At 47.0% G+C, this 21,049-nt stretch overlaps 1 protein-coding gene across 2 annotated transcripts; it reads left to right on the forward strand.

Annotated features, from left to right (window-relative positions):
* Positions 1-341: 341 nt before the first annotated feature.
* Positions 342-20,271, forward strand: axin2 (axin 2 (conductin, axil)). Of its 2 annotated transcripts, XM_010897381.5 has the most exons (11): positions 342-766; positions 965-1,116; positions 2,312-3,255; positions 5,726-5,848; positions 8,704-8,806; positions 10,480-10,620; positions 10,741-11,432; positions 11,647-11,871; positions 11,977-12,090; positions 12,924-13,115; positions 18,532-20,271. In XM_010897381.5, the coding sequence occupies exons 3-11, from the start codon at positions 2,426-2,428 to the stop codon at positions 18,656-18,658; spliced, it is 2,547 nt and encodes an 848-aa protein (XP_010895683.1). In that variant the 5' UTR covers positions 342-766; positions 965-1,116; positions 2,312-2,425; the 3' UTR covers positions 18,659-20,271. The 2 variants fall into 2 exon arrangements, with proteins under 2 accessions (XP_010895683.1, XP_010895682.1); XM_010897380.5 differs by lacking the exon at positions 965-1,116.
* Positions 20,272-21,049: the final 778 nt, after the last annotated feature.

A 21,049-nucleotide genomic window follows, 5' to 3' on the forward strand; every position in this document is an offset into this window, starting at 1 on the left:
CTAAAAATTATATAATTACTTTTTTCCCCATTCAATTTTGATAGTTTTGTATTAGACTAAATTTGGGGACTTACAGACAGATTATCTATATGCAAGGTTGCGCTTTCTATGCATCCCATAGAAACGGGTTAATAAGGCACTACTCGAAAAAAGAGGCCTGCCTCTTTAAAGTTTATGTAGAAACAGAGGGATTGCAGGGATAATGCTATTGGGGCGGCAGATCAGTTACTTCTGACGTTCCAAAGCCTCGGGGAGTTGGCCCAAGATTGCTTGTCTTTGATAAGGTCCTTACAACTTTGTTGTAACTTTGTGATCTGTAAAATCGCCGTAAAAATATTACGACGCTCTTATTTATGTGCACCGCGGTCATTAGTCCCTCACCCTCAGAAAATATGAAAAGATACAGCATTAATCTGTGTGGGTGAATTTCAATGCGATGTGTTCTTTTTAAAAGGAAAAGGGAGAGTATTGTTTTCTATGTAGCTTTCGGGACTAGGCTGTCGGTTCCTTACTTTGAAGTGTGCTGTTACACCCTGAGCCCAGAACGTATTGGAATAGCCTACAGGAGAGACCTACCGTATGGCATGGCAGCCTGAAACATTTGGGAAGAAAAGGGGGAAACTAAGCAGTGTTTTTTCCCAGGAAAAAAGAAATTGCAACTAAAACGAAACAAGTCGGACTGTAAAGGTGACTGTCGAATAGTGTGATTTTTGTTTCTGTGGATATAAAACGGATACATTTAGAAGACCAAACTAATGGATCGATGGTAAGTTACAAGTGTTCCTTGCGCTGGCCCCACTGGAGTTCCTTTGATGTTCTGTTGACTTGCTTTGAAGTAAACGTTGCTGTATGGTATTGACTCCGTTTGTTATATTCTGAAGTAAAGCATGCATTGTTCGGTAGACTGTGCTATTATTTTTTCCTTGCGATTAGTATTTTGGGAGGTTTATTAAAACTTTTATAGGCTTTTTAGCGGACTATTAATCACCACAGAAGAAGCCTAGGCTACTTGGAATTCCTCCCCCATGAGATCTGAAGATGCAGTACTTGGGGTTGGATGTTGAATGGAGCAATGTATCCCATTTTACCCACGATACACGGACGTTATGGAATTAGGTAGGTAGATGTACAGTACATTGTTCTGTCTCTGGGGCAGTTGATTGAAATAAAATCTCGATTCGTTTTTGAAGACAGCGGTGTAGGCTAATGTCGATCGAGTTTAGCGAATGGAAGTCTAGGGGAAACGATTCGGATGTAGATTTTTCTGTGGCTGTATACAAAAGCTATTAAATCTGAAGGGATCATTTGATAGTGTTGTGATTTCGCTGCAAAGCAAAAGATTTGGTATATTTGTCTTCAGCCAGTCCCACTTTTGATCATCCAAGGCTACAAGCGGTAGCAGCCACCCGTAGTCGGCTCTCGGTCCATGCCTCTGACAGTAGCCGGTTTCTCCTGGAGTATAGCTATATTGTATATTTTTCATAATTGCAAGTTGTGGAGCTGTAACTGACTTTCACATAGATGTTCTAGAATTTGATAGCTTAGCCACTTTAAACGGCAATTTCAGTTGTATATCAGTTATTCCGAGCAAGACTTATAGCAGTATCGCAGTGTCTTCATAATGTGTAGTTTGTTCATTGTAACTGTTTCGCTGTTTTGTGACACCAATAAACTGAAAGTGCAGTTGCCCGCCTTGTTTGTTGGACGATAGTGCGTGTGATGGACATGTGTTGCTCGCTACGGTGTGTTGAGATTCAGAATGGGCTTGATGGTCAGGTAATTGTGTAGGTGGTCACGATAACTCAGACTCACTATCACCGCCCGCCCTATGTACAAATCTCTCTTATAAACGTATAACCTATTGTACTCAGTTGGGGCTACTTGGTATTCCCGCCCAGTAAATGTTTTTCTTTTATTGTGTCGTTAAGGATTTATTGTTTTCCTATTCAGTAATGATGTAGGTCGTGATGATTGGAGCTTGAGGTCGGTTGGGAGCACCATTCGCTAAAACTAGCTGTTTTAGGAGCATATGCTAATCCTGCTAACTTTCTGACCTGACCTGTCATGTTAATTTATTTTAATGTTTAATCCCAACATTGTTTCTGAAATATATGGAGTTTAATTTATGTCAAAGCGAGCGCGCCATAAAAATCTAATGAATGGGTTATTTATGTAAATATCCTGCAGTATTCTCATCTCTCGTTCTTGTTCAGAATGTATTTAAAGAATCTGAAAATACTTCGACTGCATGTCTGCCTTTGAAGTTTTGGGGCGGATCTGAGTTTGATTAGATCAATACTTTCTGTTTCAGAGAGAAGACGGGCAGAGAAGCTCCCCCGCTGACTAGAGAGAGTGAGGAGATTACAGTAGAGCTCAGAGGAGGCGAACAACACACAGGCTTTCTGTTGCCTCTGTCTTCGGAGCTATGAGCAGAGCGCTTATGTCGGATCATAACGCGAGTAGCTTCCGAGAAGATGCTCCCCGTCCCCCCGTCCCGGGGGAGGAGGGCGAGGCGCCGCCGTGCTTCCCCGGTAAACTCGCCATGATGAGACCCTTGGGTACCGCCACCAAAGCGCTTTTACTGGCTTCTCCCAGTTCCACTGCGAGAAGGAATGAGGATGGACTCGGGGAGCCCGAGGGGAGCGCGTCACCAGATTCTCCACTCGCCCGGTGGACCAAATCTTTGCATTCTCTTCTTGGGGATCAAGACGGTGCTCATCTGTTTAGGACATTCCTGGAGCGCGAGAAATGCGTCGACACTTTAGACTTTTGGTTCGCTTGCAATGGTTTTAGGCAGATGGACCTTAAGGACACCAAAACGCTGCGACTTGCCAAAGTTATTTACAAACGCTATATTGACACAAGCAGTATAGTTGCCAAGCAGCTCAAGCCCGCGACCAAAACATTCATTCGGGATAATATCAAGAAGCAACAGATTGATTCTGCTATGTTTGACCAGGCACAGACTGAGATCCAGTCTGCCATGGAGGAGAGCGCCTACCAGATGTTCTTGACCTCTGACATTTACCTAGAATATGTGAGAAGTGGGGGCGAGAACCCTGCTCATGTCAACCCTAATGGGCTAGGCAGTTTGAAGCTGGTGTGTGGATACCTACCCACACTTAATGAGGAAGAGGAGTGGAGTTGTAATGATTTTAAAGCCAAAGCGCTGGCTTCTGTGGTTGGACTATCTGCCAAAGCGCTGAGGGCGACTGTGTCTATGAGGACCATGGAAGTGATGGAGAAGGGGTACAGGTAAGACATTTGGCATTTTCTATCCATCTAACGAGTGTGTCTGTCGTGGAATTCAGTGACTTTAGGCTACTATGAATGGTCCTCATTTAATGTAATGGATCATAATCTAGGATCAAACACAGAGAGCCTATAGGCTGCTGTCTGAAAATGCATTTTCCAGATGCGTTTTCATCTCGCCTGGCTTTGTGTTAGCTCAGTATGGGAGCTGAGATAGTTTAAATCTTTCTGTTTTGCTCTGTCTCTGTATATATCTTTCTCTTTTCATAAATGTTCTCTAGACTACGAGCGCAGCCCTCTGTTGGCGCTCAGCTCAGCTGGCTCGCCTCTGTTTCCGGAGCTTTGAAATAGTTCCGCAGATAGAGGGATCGTCTTCCAGGGGAGGTTCAGAGCACGCCTGGCCCTGGCCCCGGCCCGAGCCTGTCAGCCAATAATGCATGATTCCACTGCTGTGCTATGCTTTGCCTCAGCCACACTCTGCTTTGGCAGTTCTTAAGGATGGGAATTAATGGCAAATAGTAGCACAATAATTGGAATTTCTTTGGAGCAGTTGTGCTGTCCCCACTTATGTGGAGCCCATGGTCATAGATCTCCAATATCCAGTAGTTGAAATGTAACCTTTGTTATGGAAAAAATAAACCACTGGTGTTCATTCATTAGACACCCCTCAGTTATAACTTGTCCTATATAGAATTGTCTGGCTTATCTTAACGAGGGTCAGATCTGACTGGTGCTGTTCCAACTACGCGTTGATTAGTGAGGACTTGCATGTGGATGAGGGTGGTAGTAGGAGGGATCTGCTGATGACACCCAACCAAAGGACTAAGGGTTGTCATGATTTAATGGCCATTGACCTTTCAGACAGTCCCCTTCGTGTGACATTGCTTAAGAGCAAGGCATGGGCTATAGTCATTCCGCCAAACTTAAATTTGTCGCGGCAAACTTTTTAGAGTTTCTATTGGACATATGCTGGTAATATCCTTTGTGTAGGCTACATGCTGTGAAACTTCAAAATGTTGTTGGTGGAATGACTACACCCCTAGAGCCAGGCTGGTTTTATGGTCTGCAGGGACAGGGATCTGGCTACCTTTGGTGTTTTTGTTGTGACTGTTGGCTCTGATTGGGCTCAATGGCATCCACAGAATTTAAGGACGTTACAGGAAAGGGGCTAGGAAGAACACCTTTACCAACTCAGCCTGCCCCATGTGTGGATTTAGAATGAGAGGATGGGTTTTTGTCCCTGTAACAAGTTCAGATCCAACAGTAAGATTGACCTCCCTATTTCCAGTATCTGCTCAGGTGTACTTGTTCTGCTTTTACTCCCACTCTGATAGCGAGTTGGGGACCTCCCTCTGTCGCTTTTTTTTTTTTTCTATTCCTGTCATGTGGAACTCATTTATCTGTCCTCTTTTGCGTCCTCTCCCCGAATCAGGTTATTCAGAGAAATAACATGGCAGCGACAGCAGGCCACAGGAGTCTCTCTGTCTGTCTCTGTCTGTTGTTTACTGCCAGAGCGGAAGAGAAGGACAGAGAGGGGGGTGGTGGTCTCATCATGAAAGAAGTAAAATAATGAATGAGGGGGTGAGAGAGAGCGGGAGAGAGGGAGGGGAAAAATGTGAGGCCAGCTGTGCTAAATACCTGAGTGTTTGCGAGCTACTCTGAAGGTCAGGTTGGAGCTGGGGCCTAAGGCTTTAGTCATGCTGGGCCTCTCTCTCTCTCCTGCCAGTGGGCCAGCTCATAAAGAAGAGGCCCCGCTTCCCCCTTTTCACTTCTCTCCTTTCTTTCCTATCCCTACACTCTCACACTTCCTCTTTTTTTCTTCCCTCTCTCATTCCTTGCTCTGTTTTCTTTTTTTTTTTTTGCCCTGGCTGTGAGGTCAGGTTCTTTCTCCTCCTCCTACCTCTACCAGGGGCAAAAATGCATCACAGCAGGACGAGATGGGCTGTGAAGTAGGTCAGGTAGAGTGACGTTTACCAGTCAGGCTCTGCATTGAGGAGGTGAGCAGTAAAGGAGGCCAGTTTTAGGGCCAGTGGGTACTGATATGGTACTAGCAGTGGGTTACAGCAGCAGGGACTCTAACACAGGCCTCTCCTGGGGTGATTGGGGGGGGGGGGGGGGGGGTGTCCTGGTCCCCCTGGCCCTGCTCACACAGCTGTACTCCTCTCCCCAGGGGGTGGGAGAGGCGGGAGGGACATGAAAGGGAAGGGGGTTGAAAGCCCCCACAGAGCGCCCTGTCACATTCCTCAAACCCTGGGGCCTGGTGGAAGTAAAGTCATTACTGACTGACACACACAATCCTCTCACATTCTTCATGCTGGATGTTTGGCAGCGTAGATTCCCAAATATCTACTACCCGGTCCTGCCGTTATTGGAGGCAGTACAGAATGAATGGTGATTACCGTGTAACCTACTGGTACTCCGTATTGAATGGATCAAGTAATCCTTCCCCTGTATTTAACTGTGTCTCCCACAGACGAGGGGGTCCGGTCAATCCATACCACGTGGGCTCGTTTGCCCCGGCCACAAGCACCAACGACAGTGAGGTGTCCAGTGACGCCATGACGGATGACTCCATGTCCATGACGGACAGCAGTGTGTAAGTACAGGTTCACCCGTTCAGTGTGTGTGTGTGTGCAGGTTCACCCGTTCAGTGTGTGTGTGTGTGCAGGTTCACCCGTTCAGTGTGTGTGTGTGTGCAGGTTCACCCGTTCAGTGTGTGTGTGTGTGTGTGTGCAGGTTCAGCCGTTCAGTGTGTGTGTGTGTGTGTGTGTGTGTGTGTGTGCAGGTTCACCCGTTCAGTGTGTGTGTGTGTGCAGGTTCACCCGTTCAGTGTGTGTGTGCGTGCAGGTTCACCCGTTCAGTGTGTGTGTGCGTGCAGGTTCACCCGTTCAGTGTGTGTGTGCGTGCAGGTTCACCCGTTCAGTGTGTGTGTGCAGGTTCACCCGTTCTGTGTGTGTGTGTGTGTGTGTGTGTGTGTGTGTGTGTGTGTGTGTGTGTGTGTGTGTGCAGGTTCACCCGTTCAGTGTGTGTGTGTGTGTGTGTGTGTGTGTGTGCAGGTTCACCCGTTCAGTGTGTGTGTGTGTGCAGGTTCACCCGTTCAGTGTGTGTGTGTGTGCAGGTTCACCCGTTCAGTGTGCGTCTCTCTGATACGAATGGGCATACTGCGAAAGCGTTACGTTTCTAGAGTTTGGAATTTCTTGGAAGCTCCCGGCCCACTGAAAGTGTACGGAGGAAGTTTCTGTCACAGTAACATAGATCCGAGTCCGGCTCTGTGTTAAAAGGGTTCTAAGGTGGTTCTTTTCCTAGGAACCATTCACCTGGAACACACAGTCAGAATTAGGGTCCCCTCTTGACCCGGCCTCCACACAAACCTGCCCACCCAACCGCCCCTCTGTCTGCACCAGCCCAGGCAGCAGTGTGAGTGGCGGACATGTGTTTGGAGTGAGAAATAAAGTGCAGTGGGATGAAAGGCTCAGCTCAATGGTTTTAGAGCCCATTGTTTGGCTGTGGAGGCTTAGCTGGAGGGATGAGAGAGGGGGGGCCGGGAGGGATGAGAGAATAGGAGCGACATATTAAAGGAGCCTGGCTGTTCCTCCCAACTAGGACGAGACCAGCGACATGCTATTCACTGGACCCACCACGCCGGCCTTAAGACGGGCGAGCCAGCCGCTGTGTGTTTGGAGTTTGCTAACATGAGAAAGTGAAGTGTCACGCTGATGTGGTTGGAGTGATGCGTCATCGATGTGGTTTCTACTCATGACAGATGACAGTAATGTCAGCTGTTTGAGATGACCTTGTACTTTTTAGTCACACTAGACAGTTTTCACGCTCTGTTATATTTGTGAACAGGGCACCAGAATGGTTAACTGGCTAAACGAAGCAGCTGTAAACCATGAGCTAGCTGAGGTATCTAGCCTGTAATATAAATTAACTGAAATAACTTTTTTATTTTTTTTAAGCCATATACGTCGTTTCAAATGTTTAATATAAAATGGCGGCTATAAAGATTTAGTGATTTGAGACTAACTCTGCACGGAAGGCGGACTTATCTATCAACCCATCTAGACGAGCCTAATCAAAGGGCCGGCATTGAGCCTAGATAGTACCAGCCCAGTATCCAGCACTGTACTTTGAGCCCGACAATGACAACAAAAGGCACACAAACCCTTCCTGGTTTGACTGGCCCCATTTATGATTAGAATATCTATCTTTATGGCGGTTAAAAGGACCAGGCGGCGCCCCAAAAAAAAAAAAAGGTTGCGGTAGGCGGAGGGGAGGTGGGGGGGGTGGGGGATTTCTGCTTATATCTTATTTATGGATTTGCTTGGACGCTGGGGAATGCAACTGCGCACAGCACAGACTTCAAACATTACCTTATCTTACAAACCAGCCTTTTGATGTGGGGAGATCAGAGGCAGGCTGCTGCGCAGCTTGCCAAATGACGATTGGAGCTGTGTGTGTGTGTGTGTGTGTGTGTGTGTGTGTTTGTGTGTGTGTGGCGCGCATGACTGGGATTTCAAAGCAACAGTGAGAAAAGCAGCAGTCAGGTGCTCTACTGCCAGGCCAGGCCAGGCTATGTCACTGACTGCAGTGTAAAGGGAAGGCCCAGCAGGTCAGGGAACACCGAGTCTTGCTGTAGGTTACTGTGAAGTGAACTGCCTCTAGGAAAAGCCCTGGATCAGATAGCTCTATTTCCACTAGGTCAGCAAAGACAGGGTTGAAATGGCTTTTTGGCGATTGCACAGGCAGATAAGCACCATAATATGGTTGCTGAATTAAGATTGTAGTGTAAATGGAGGGTGAGTGATTTTGCTTTGTATTTATTGTTGCACATACAACCATTCACTCCGCCTTTCTAATATAAATGATTTATAATAAATCAGATCTAGTGTAAAGATTTGATTTCAAAAGATGAAATGTGATTGTCACCTGTTGGGTTTTAGACCAAAGATATATCTGTATTGGGCTTCCTGTCTAAATGCATCTTGTCTCCTCCAGTTTGTTTTAATCTAACTTTTACCTTGAAGGCATTTCTGACACTCTTGTCCAGAGTAAATTACAGTAACTAATATATTGTATATTTCCATACTTTTTCGTTCTGCCCCTGTCATGATGAAACCCATGTGTTGAAGGTGCCATGCTTTACCAACTGAGCTACACAGGGCCTCCTCAATGGGTGAAGGTTTTATCTCTAGTCATTGCAGTGATATTCGAAGGCAAGCGAGTGGATAATGAATGCTAACTGCTAAAGCTTGTCCCAGTTTTGGGAGTGTTGACGGGACCTTTTCATGGAGGCAGGGACTAGATGCAGCTGAAATCTCCAAATCTACTTAAAATAGGGGGTGATTGCATATCTGTATATATCCAATGAGACGCTTCTGGATTAGATGTGTTGAGTATTGATGTGTTATTGGCTGTATGTATTGATGTGTGATTGGTTGTGGGTTTCAGAGATGGCATCCCTCCCTTCAAGCTGGGCTCCAAGAAGCACCTGCAGAGAGAGATGCACCGCAACATGAGGATGAACAGCCAAGTCTCCCTGCCTGCTTTCCCTGTAAGTACGCACGCACGCACGCGCACGCACCGCCAACATCCTATGGCCTCACATTGTAAGTGCTTTTCAATAGCACATACCACACATCCATTTCCATGTCTCTATTCTGGTCCCATTCTATGTATAGAACCAGCTACTATTCTACATCTTCCATTGAACAACAACAAAGATCTGAGAGAAAAGCAGATGTCAAAGACCCTCCCATACACACACACACACACACACACACACAGACGTACACGTGCACAGCCCTGTTGGGCTCCTTGAAGTCTGCGGGAGACTGTTTCTAAGCTGTTTATCTGGTGCATTCTAAAGACCCAGCGTATTCTCTTCACACACTGATGATGCAAATATCCGCAGAATGGAGAGATGCAGGAGATCTCTCTCACGGCTTTATCCCCAGGCTCCAGAATCAACCACCGCTTCCACATGCACACACACACACACACGTAAATGCACACACACACACACACGCGCACACGCAGAGCTTTGATCAGGAGATGAATGGAGCAAGCACAGAGGAAAGTGACAACTTCCAACAGCGCGTGCCCCCCCCCCCCAAACCCCACAACACTCTTCCCCCTCCCTCTGCCCTGTTCCGCCTCACCCCCTCCCCTAAAACAAGGCATCTGAGGGAACAGCAGTGTCATGGGCTGTGGGCTGGCAGGGTGTACTGGGGGTCTTGGTAACAGGCGGGCATTGCAAAGGCCAAAGAACAGTGAAGAGATGTTGGTGAGGGGATACCTGGGCAATGGTAGCAGCCTCCTCTTCTGGGCACTCAATTTTATAGTCATCCATAGTATACAGACCGGTCTGGGATGGATCTATAATATACAGACCGGTCTGGGATAGATGTATAATATACAGACCGGTCTGGGATAGATGTATAAAATACAGACTGGTCAGGGGTAGCTCCTCTAGATGTCCTCTCCACCTTATCTTCTTGTCTCTGGTTCCTCTGTTTGGTTGATGGCTGCCCTCTCCCATGATATAGCAGCATCCACGTCCCTCTCCGTGCGCGCCTCCCTCTCCGTGCGCGCCTCCCTCTCCGTGCGCGCCTCCCTCTCCGTGCGCGCCTCCCTCTCCGTGCGCGCCTCCCTCTCCGTGCGCGCCTCCCTCTCCGAGTCCCAACACAGAAATATCACCCACTGTTCTTCAAAGGTGCCCAGTGTGTCACGTGGAAATAAATGAACCCTGATCCTCTCTGATCTCCCTCATTTTTCTTTTTCTCTTTCACTTTGCCTCAGTCATCCCTCTCTCCTTCCCCTTCTGCCTCCATCTTCTCCTTTTAATCCCCCTTTCCTTCTTTTTCTCCTTCCTCCCCCCTGTCGATATGTGACTTTATTCCTAGATGTAAAGCCACTGCCCCTCCCCTCAGTGGGTGTTTGATATTTGACGAGCGCTCTTTGAAGTGTGCAGACTTCAGAGGGGCAGCGCTGATGGCTTGGTTGCACTACAGAGGGAGCAGGCAGATAGCCCAGGTTCCAGAGGACTGTGACCAACTGCCACCACAGACCCGGGGGCGGGCACTGCTTTGGGGGGGGGGGTGGGGTTACTGTCAGCAGGGTCCGGGACCAGGATAGGATGGCTGGCAGAGACGCGGGTAAGAGGAGAGAGGACGCAACCTGTTCTGTAGCCTTTGTAACACCCCCCCCCCCCATTTCCCTCCATAGCGGACGCAGAGATGTCCCATGGAGATGACTCCGGTTGAGCCCGCCGCCTTCGCCGCTCAGCTCATCTCCCGTCTGGAGCGGCTGAAGAGGGAGCAGGAGACCATAAGCTCCCTGGAGGAGAGGCTGCAGCAGATTCAGGAGGTGTGTATATGGGACATGGACTGGCTGGACCGCGGGGTGAATCAGGCGTGTGGTTCAGTACAGGTCTTCTGTCAGCCCCGCTGAGGTCTCTCCTAACCCTACGGTCTGTTCTTTGTCCAGGAGGAGGAGAGGGACGAGGCGGAGGTGCCAGGTAGTAGAGCACCCCACCCCCTGTCCCTCCTGCCCCCGGGATCCAGCGACGAGGACCCCCAGGCCATCCTGGATGACCACCTGTCCCGCGTCCTAAAGACCCCCGGCTGCCAGTCCCCTCCGGCAGTGGGCCGCCACTCACCCCGCTCCCGCTCCCCAGAACGCAGACCCCTTCCCCGGGGAGGCCCTGGACTCAAGCCCCTGGCCTCGCCCGGGGCCTCCAGCCCCAGTGGCTCCTCCAGCTTAGGGGGATTCCCATTGGGCTTCACCCCAGCGAGGGCCCTGACCCTGGGCAGACCCAGCACTAAGCACATCCACCACCACTACATCCACCACCACGCCACGCCTAAGAGCAAGGAGCAGATGGAGATGGAGGCGGCCCAGAAGGTGTCGTGTCTGTGTCCCGTGCGGTCTGGAGGGACAGAAGGGGGCCCCCTGTACCCACGCAGTCGCAGCTTGGGCAGGGACTCCCCATCATGTGGCAGCAGCACGGCCGAGGCCAACACGGGGCGCTCCAGTTCCCTGTCCCGGCGGGTGTGTGAGGATGGGGGCGGCGAGGTGTGGCCCCTCCAGCTGCCCTGCGACGGTACAGACCGCTCCCAGACTGTCTGGCAGTGGATCCTGGAGAGCGACCGGCAAGGCAAGCACCACAAACCCCACAGGTAGGTCAGCCTCCCCACTTCCTGTCTTAGCCCTCTCGCCGCCGCAAGAACTGCACTTCGGATCACTTCCTTTCCTCATATTGCCACTTTGTAGTCCTAAATCACTCACATTCTATTAGACATTTGTCATTTGTTTTGTACAATTCCCTACAATTGGCCCTGCCCACTCCTCTACATTCTCCCCGTTGATTGGTTGTTCGTCTCGATGCCACAGCACACAGAGCACTAAGAAGGCGTACGGCAGCAGAGCGGCGTCCAACCAGACGCACACGTGGGGAGGCGGGGGCGCCAGCGGCCACCACCGCACCCATCAGCCTGTCCACCCCTTCATCCAGGACCCGGCCATGCCCCCCCTGCCACCGCCCAACACACTGGCCCAGCTGGAGGAGGCCTGTCGTAGGTTGGAGGAGGTGTCCGTCTCCAACCCACCCAAACAGAGGTGTGTGTCCAACCCCCTACGCCTGCCGTGTTAAACAGTGCCCTACAATTGAGGGGGAAATCAGCCTTTTTCCACATTGTAATAGCGTTGTTCGTTCCCTTCCAGGCACTGTACGTCCAGCCTCCAGAGAGAGAAGAGCCAGCCGGTGCCTGTGGAGAGTGGGGTGTGTCCAGCGCTGTCACCCCTGAGCCCGGGTCCTGCCACGCACCAGTCAGAAGAGTACGCCTCCCCTCTTCCTCCTCTTCTTCTTCTCCAGTGTACTTGACCTTTTCTAACTCTACCACTGGCATGATGGTACATTTGTGTGGGGAGGGAGAAATACCACACACGCACACGCACGTGCACGCGCACCGACACCTGACACTCCCTGACTGTGTTATGAGAGTCATACCAAACTGATGCTCTCTAGTCACTGTCTTGTATACGTACAAACCTCTATTCACACTGAAGCCATTCAGTCCTGTTGCACTTCTGTCCTCACTGACCTCAGACCCGACTCGCCTAGCGGGTTATCCACCTCAGACTCGACTCGCCTAGCGGGTTATCGACCTCAGACCCGACTCGCCTAGCGGGTTATCCACCTCAGACCCGACTCGCCTAGCGGGTTATCGACCTCAGACCCGACTCGCCTAGCGGGTTATCCACCTCAAACCTGACTCGCCTAGCGGGTTATCGACCTCAGACCCGACTCGCCTAGCGGGTTATCCACCTCAGACCCGACTCGCCTAGCGGGTTATCGACCTCAGACCCGACTCGCCTAGCGGGTTATCCACCTCAGACCCGACTCGCCTAGCGGGTTATCGACCTCAGACCCTACTCGCCTAGCGGGCTATCGACCTCAGACCTGACTCACCTAGCGGGTTATCCACCTCAGACCCGACTCGCCTAGCGGGCTATCGACCTCAGACCCGACCCACCTAGCGGGTTATCGACCTCAGACCCGACTCGCCTAGCGGGCTATCGACCTCAGACCCGACTCGCCTAGCGGGTTATCGACCTCAGACCCGATCCACCTAGCAGTTAATTGACCTCATACCTGTGTTCCTCCTCAGACTGAAGGAGCCCAGCAGGTTTCAGCAGCACCAGGTGGCGGCAGGGTGTCGTGTTGCTCCAGCCATGGGAAAGGAGACGGTGGTGACCTACTTCTTCTGTGGGGAGGAGATCCCCTATCGGAGGATGATGAAGACACACCGTCTCACACTGGGACACTTCAAAGAACAGCTCCGCAAGAAGGGACACTACAGGTAAGATCAACAGGAGCTACTCCTTCAGTCACACACTAGTTCTAATGTCATACATTAGTAAGAATTATGAAATCATGCTTTAACACACACTCACACAAAACTGCCCCCAAAAATCACCTTCCTAGACAGTTATCCTTCCTCGCTAAAATATGGTAATTCCTAATATTACAGTTCTAGTAATATTTACTAGTTCTGTAGAGCTCCATCCACTCACAAGTTGCTATTATTCTGACTTAAGACAAGTTGTGTGGGTGTGTAAAGATGTGCCTGTGTTTGATGGAGGGGGAGCGAGGGGCACAGCAAAGCACTATGGGTTTGCAGGAAAGGAAATGGGAAGGGGAGGAGGAAAGAATTTTAAGCGGGATCGTTTTGGGTCCCATCTGGTATTGATTTCCATGGTAAGGCACACTTAATACGCACGGCTTTGAACCCAGCCCCTTTCATTTCAACCAACAAAGACTCACACAAACGGCCAGCCGTGCAAATTCCTCACCGATGCTATCAGGCCTGCCTTAAAGAGACACACATTAAAGTACACACGGCGAGTTTGTTTACCCACCGGGATAACAGTTTGGATATTTACTAGTCATATTTCAGGCGGAGGTTGTTTATTGAAATAGCATGTTGTCAGGCGCCGGCCATGCTTGTTGGGGATTCCACAAGCCATGTTCTAAAGCTTTAGTACTACAATTTGTTACTTTTGGTTCTTCTATCAAATGGCTTAATTGTCATAATTAATGATTAATTGATGCTCTGAATTAATATATTTTTTCAAGTTTATCAAAGTTGAACTTTAAGACGACAAAAAGTGTTAGGTTTCTCCCTCGAATGGAGCGAAAAGGTGAATAGCAGAAACAATGTATTTACAACCTAGCTACCCTGGGTTTGGAATGACTGTTTTATAGCCAATCCTGCTTATGCTATAATGATAGCCGACTGAACAAACACTTTCACTATGTATCCTATTGTAGTGGTTGTCTGAGAGGAGCTTTCTATACTTAGTCTATTAGAGATGAGTAGATAAAAGCTATGGCATTTTAGTTGTAGTTATGCTACATGTGGTTCCCATTTTTAGAACCTATCCTGCCCATGGTATCACTACAAGTGAACACTTATTTATTTTTTATTGTGTTTGTATGGTGAAAATCGTAAAATGTTCACCTTTAACAGAATGCATTAGAGATTTTGTATCCATTGCAAGTTTTTGTGGAGGCAACAACCCCCGTCTGGTTAATTTCAGATTTAACCTTAAAGAATCAATATCAGTGGCAGCTGGTATTTGACTGTTGATATTGAAATGAATGCATAAGAAAATGAATACATCTTGACAACTTTAAATCAGGGATCTGTTCTAAAAAAGCAAATCTAAACAAACAGAAATTGTTACTAATATTTTGTTAATCAGGTCAGTGCTAATTAGTGACTGGGCACTGATGTTAAAATAGGCTTGGTAACGACTCAAGCTGCTGCTGAATTTGTCCGGCTGGACCACAAGTTCGTTGTTGCTGTATAACATTCCATTTGTGACAGCTCTGTTTCAACTTGTGCCTTGCATTTCTCGTATAGCTCTGGGATGGCAACTTGAGAAAAATGGTTCCGTGATGGCACTTGTCAAGCGACTGGATAATGTTTTTAAAACCCTCTTTGGTAACCGTGTTAATTGGTACCATGTCTTTGGCGACTTGAAATGTTATTGAATCTGTGATTTCTCTCTGCCGTTTCGAATCTTTCTCGTATGGTGTAATTGTGGCAAATGCATCTGAAATAGATTTTTGCTTTGGACGGCATGGAGATGCTTTGCACTCGTCATAGGAAGATTTGTGGTGCCGTATTAAATGATTGAACAAATTGGTTGTGTGGCCTCGTGTTGTGGCAAAAATTGCAAGGCACTCTCGACAAAGTACCTGTTTTTGGTAATCATCATCCTGTCTAGCCAAAATATTTCCATGTAATTGACAATGCATTTCTTTTTGCAACCAAATTCCCCATTTCGCCCTTTTTTGCCTGTTCCTCGCTCATCATTTTGTCACGCGCAAGCAGAGCCTGCTTGTCAACTAAATGCAGCAACGAACCATGTTAAAAATAATAATAATAATTAACTGTGTATCCAATATCCCATAAATGAAAGTAAATTACCTTATCAGATATAATGCTGGTTTTCCATTTCAAAAAAATATATATTGAAGACTGATATATATATACCTTACTAAATTGCACGTTCTGCGTGGTGGCTATTGTGGATGTGTACATCACAATATCGATGCTGAAACAATATATCGTGTAGCCCTAGTTGTAACCTAAATTACATTCATTTCCAATATATATTTATACATTTCCAATATATATTGCATATTTTTTTGAACTCTCTATTTTTGTCCATAATTGTTTTGACTAATTGTCAGCGCTGTTAATTTTTAACTATATGAGGAGAGATGACACTCTGCATTTGCTTGTGGAATGTGAAGCAGAGCAAAGTTTAAATCAACCATCGAGTTTCGAACAGTTCAAAAGATGTGAGAGTGTGATAGTGGTCATTTGCCCTGATTAGGTTGGATTGCTTGATAGCCTACATTCTTGCAGTGACAGGGTGACACAGGAAGGCAGTGCTCTGCACTGTATCCTTCTGGCCCTGTCCCGCTGATTGACAGTTGAACTGGCGTTGTACCCTGGTGCTGTGTATTCTGTCACTGGCCGTTTGCATGTGGTGTACACAGTCACCATGTCCTTGTGTGGGATAGAGCAATATTAACTACAAAGTCAATATAAGCATATACCTACGTGGGTGGGTGGTGCCAGATGATGCACACTGAAATCTCTGCCACATAAAACATGTTCCAGTGGAAAGACTTCACTCTCTCTTTCTCTTCCCTCTCATTCCTGCTCTTTGAGCAAATAAGAGCAGTGCTCCTTTGAAGATTTAGGATATAGCTTTGTCTTCCCCCTCCTTCCTCTTCAGGAATAAGGCTACAATTATCTAGCCTGTCTTAGTCTCTTTCATGTCGTCTTATTTACCCATACTTGGTTTGCCAGAGAACAATGGATTATTTCCCCACACTGTTATTATTCCCACTTAAAGAGAAACTGTGAGAGCCCTGCTGTACCCCCGTTTAGTGAAGTCTTCCTGTGTGTCATTTGGAGAGCCCTGCTGTACCCCCTGTTTAGTGAAGTCTTCCTGTGTGTCATTTGGAGAGCCCTGCTGTACCCCCGTTTAGTGAAGTCTTCCTGTGTGTCATTTGGAGAGCCCTGCTGTACCCCCGTTTAGTGAAGTCTTCCTGTGTGTCATTTGGAGAGCCCAGCTGTACCCCCGTTTAGTGAAGTCTTCCTGTGTGTCATTTGGAGAGCCCTGCTCTACCCCCGTTTAGTGAAGTCTTCCTGTGTGTCATTTGGAGAGCCCTGCTCTACCCCCGTTTAGTGAAGTCTTCCTGTGTGTCATTTGGAGAGCCCTGCTGTACCCCCGTTTAGTGAAGTCTTCCTGTGTGTCATTTGGAGAGCCCTGCTCTACCCCCGTTTAGTGAAGTCTTCCTGTGTGTCATTTGGAGAGCCCTGCTGTACCCCCCACCCCCACATGGTATGGGTTTTTCTTTTGTGAGAAATTACTGTTTTTTTTAAATACTTTTCCCCTCTTTTTTTACGAGCTTTGTTTGTATGACTTCGTCAGCCCTGTAAAACCTTGTCGTAAAACAACATTCAGGAATTAAAAGGCACACAATGTGCACATCCACACCTCCACACATGGGCAAAATGAGGTATGTTTCCATTACAGAGTTAATGACTGGCCCCTACCCCCTCCGGTTCCCCTCCCCTACTGAAGTATACCCCCCCCCCCACCCTCTGGTTCCCATCCCCTCCTGAAGAATACCCCCCCAAACACACACACGCTTCCCCTACCCTAGTGCTTTCTCTTCCTCTATGAGAAGAGGTGGTTTTGGGGGAGAAATGCCATTAACAAGGCAAGTGTATTTGTAATGGCTGATGGGAAAGGCGGAGCGGAGTCCTCCACCCCCCCAACTGCTGGGTGATTAGCCAGGTCCCTTCCTTCTACAGCTTTCTACAAGTGACTAGGAGAACATTATGTCTGTGGTTGACTGAACTACTGTGCGTTTTCACGTGGGTGTATTGGAGTCTCCACCTGAAAACGGAGAGGTCCTTTCTGATGTCTCAATTCCAAACAGTCATCCAAGACCAGTATTAGTTAAGCACTAGGCCTGCAGAAAGGACCCAAGAGGAAAACATACGTTTCCTTCCTCATGATGCCATCTATTTTGTGAAGTGTACCAGTCGCTCCTGCAGCAGAGCACCCCCAGAACATGATGCATCGTGTTCTTTGGCTTGCAAGCCTCTCCCCTTTTTCCTCCAAACATAAAGATGGTCATTATGGGCAAACAGTTACATTTTTGTTTCATCAGACCAGAGGATATTTTTCCAAAAAGTATGGTCTTTGTCCCTATGTGCAGTTACAAACCATACTCTGGCTTTTTTATGGCAGTTTTGGAGCAGTGTCTTCCTTGCTGAGCAGCTTTTTAGGTTATGTCGATATGGGACTCCTTTTACTGTGTCAATATGGGGCTCCTTTTGTACCGATTTCCTCCAGCATCTTCACAAGGTCCTTTGCTGATGTTCTGGGATTGATTTGCACTTTTCGCAACAAAGTACATTCATCTCTAGGAGGAACAACATGTGTTCTTCCTTGGCATTATGACGGTTATGTGGTCCCATGGTGTTTATAATTGCAAACTATTGTTCGTACAGATGAATGTGGTAAATTCAGGTATTTAGAGATTGGATGAACCAGACTTTTGGAGGTCTAAAAAAATAATCTGAGGTCTTGCCTGATTTGTTTTGATTTTCCCATGATGTCAAGCAAAGAGGCACAGAGTTTATGCACCTTAATGTATGTAAACTTCGAACGTCCAACACTAATATCATGGATCCTTTTCATAATTACGATGTCTATGGAAAATCCCCCTGCTTCCTAAATTAAAACCCTGCGGTATTCTCATAGAAAAGAGACAGAACCAGTTGGCAACATGCTCTGCCCCCTAAAGAGACATAGCACCAAGGTGGGGAAATTAACCCATTCTGTCCATCCAATCCTAAAACCACCCCTGCATGGTAGATCACAGGCATTCTGCTGACTTCTGACCTCAGTGGCTGTCTTCCCTGACCTCTGCATGTGGCTCCTTTAGCTGGAGTGGGCAATGGGATAACCCTGTCATTACTGGAGGAGACCCACAGGAATAAATATATCATAACTCAACATGATCATGTTTTACCACATAATTTAAATGTTGTCAAGGTGACTGTGTTAGGAACTGTGGGCGTGCCATTTAATGTATGTTAAAACATCCTCTGGTTCAAATAAGAGGATGTGTTGGCAGTCACTAAGCCCCTCCCTCCTTTCCCCTCTTTGTTCCAGGTACTACTTCAAGAAGGCTAGTGATGAGTTTGAGTGCGGAGCTGTGTTCGAGGAGGTATGGGACGACAGCTCAATGCTGCCAATGTACGAGGGCAAGATCCTGGGCAAGGTGGAGCGGGTGGACTGATACCACACTTGAACGACAGAAGGAGTAGACCTGAACTAAACCTACCCAAGGACACCTAATACGCACTCTGTTGGAACAGGGACTTATTTTTTAAGACCAGGACTGAGGACCAGAGATGAATTTAAAAGAAGCCTATGAAGTATGTAGAAAGAAGATGGTGGAATAGAAAAGTCCTCCCTAACCACCAGGAGTAATGAAGATCTGAAATGGCGGGTCTGGATTCTCCATCCTTAAGGACTAATGGTTAGGGTATCTGAAATGGTGGGTCTGGACCCTCCATCCACAAGGAATCATGGTTAGAGTGTCTGAAATGGTGGGTCTGGACCCTCCATCCTCAAGGAATCATGGTTAGAGTGTCTGAAATGTTGTGGCTAGACTTGGAATGGGTTGGATTATGACCCTTTACCCTGGGACAGGAAACTTCTAATACCTTAATGCGTTCTAGAGGTAACAGTTGGGTCTGGTGCTTTATCTGAGCCTGCCTCTACCAACACCCATAGATGTAGGTGATGCCGTGTAAAGAGTTTATACTTTATTTATTGAAAATCATGATTGAATAGATTGAATTGACTCATACCGCTGTGGAAGGACATGCTGCAGGAAGGATTGGGGATGTTGTCTCCAATGTTTCAAATGAAATAACAAATCCTGTTTCAGATGTTTAGGTTCTGACCAATCAGTGATGTTCTATGTTCCCATTCTGGAGAAGCACCGGTAACACAGTGCTGTTTCCTGTCTTATCTCAGTGCCTTCGTGTCGCCCCAGCTTTGCACAGGGATAGAGCCCACACTACCCTTTGAATAATCCCCCATCTCTGTCTGCAAACTGTCCCAGAGCCCACAATACCCCAAATTGCAGAAATTATGCATATGCAGGGATACACCTGACATGAGATCCTCATGTCCAGGCTCCAGGGCAACACCAGAGGTATGAGTGTATCCATTAGACCCCACATGGAAGACAGCAAGAAAGAACCAGCTCTAGACCTGTCCAGTAAGACAGGAGGAACAAACAGGGAGGAACTACCAGTCCTGGATCTGTGCAAGACATGTTTAGTTTTTCATTGAAAAAAAGAATGACTCCCATTATGTTAGTGGTGTATGCCTGTGGTTGTGTTGATTTGAGCAGAGCGTTCTGTGTGTATTGTTAACCCTTTGCCAGAGGAAGAGGTTAGATGATGCTAACACACTATGACAGTGCCTTCTAAATAGTACCCTATTCCCTATAGGCCCTGGTGCAAGGTAGTACACTATATATGGAAAAGGGTGCCATTTAGGAGCCTGGTGTGGTGTTTAACTGAGTACAGTAGCTGTGCCTACATGGGTATGAACCGTGTTATGACTCTGATGTCAGGGTCACACTCCCTTGATTTTCAAAAGGGGCTTATGTTCAAAAGAGATTTTTATTATTATGCCTTTAGTATTGTTGGAATCATGTTTATTGTTCTATAATATTTTACATTACCTTTTGTGTTTTGGTTCCACTTGTATATAAACTGTAAATTATGCATTCTATTCTACAGAGCTCCATTGGAATGATGCCTGTGTACTTAATGTAATTATTATTATGAAGAGATGTAGCCTTTATTAAAATGTTATATTTTTCAAATGAAATATGAACACTTTGTGTTTCTTTACAACCATGAACAGCCCATGCCGATCAGACTGAGCCTAAGTGGGACAAATGGACCATGCTGTAAGTTATACTCTGCAGCATCCGAGACAATGCAGTGTTTTTTGTTATGGAATGAGTGATCTTAACAGCACCATCGTTTACATGCTTTGCTCTACCTGATGTGACTTAATGGCAAACTGTTTTAACATTTTATTCCCTGGAACCGACTAATAAGTTGGTAATTCTCTTCTTGTAACTATTCCAATTGATTATATACTAGTACTTATTATTTATTAACAAGTAACTATTCAAAATGTTAATACTTGCTATTCTGTTTTTACTAGTACTAGTTTCTTGTGCTAGCTTCCATAAAGCGTAATTAACACCAAACTTTGTAATAATACATGTCTTAGTAGTCACTAAGACATCTGTAAATATCGAACCGTTTGTGACAAATGCATGGTACACATCAATCAAAAAGGGAGAGCCAAGGGAATGCGCTGCTCATCGTAATTATTTTCATTTTAGTTTTGGGTGATCTACAATGCTAAGGGTAAGCACAGTATGCATTGGGAAAATCAATAACGGGGGTAAAAATATTTTTATCCCCAAACAATAAAATAAATAATACTTGTATGTATTAACGCGCCAACGTATGTTGGCCGGCCCTAGGCTTACATCTCTGAATGATCGTGGCAAACACACTTCTCAGAATTCCTGTGTACCGCAATGTCTGTTTAAATTGCACTTGCTGCAAAAACTTTCTGTCGAAAATGG

This window comes from Esox lucius, chromosome 11, assembly GCF_011004845.1.
Source record: "Esox lucius isolate fEsoLuc1 chromosome 11, fEsoLuc1.pri, whole genome shotgun sequence".
NCBI classification, from domain to species: Eukaryota; Metazoa; Chordata; class Actinopteri; order Esociformes; family Esocidae; genus Esox; species Esox lucius.

Coding starts and splice junctions, on each gene's coding strand:
- axin2 (XM_010897381.5), top strand. CDS start 2,426: ATGAGCAGAGCGCTTATGTCGGATCATAACGCGAGTAGCTTCCGAGAA. Junction 5,849..8,703: donor TCCATGACGGACAGCAGTGT/GTAAGTACAGGT, acceptor TGTGGGTTTCAG/AGATGGCATCCCTCCCTTCA. Junction 11,433..11,646: donor AAGCACCACAAACCCCACAG/GTAGGTCAGCCT, acceptor TCGATGCCACAG/CACACAGAGCACTAAGAAGG.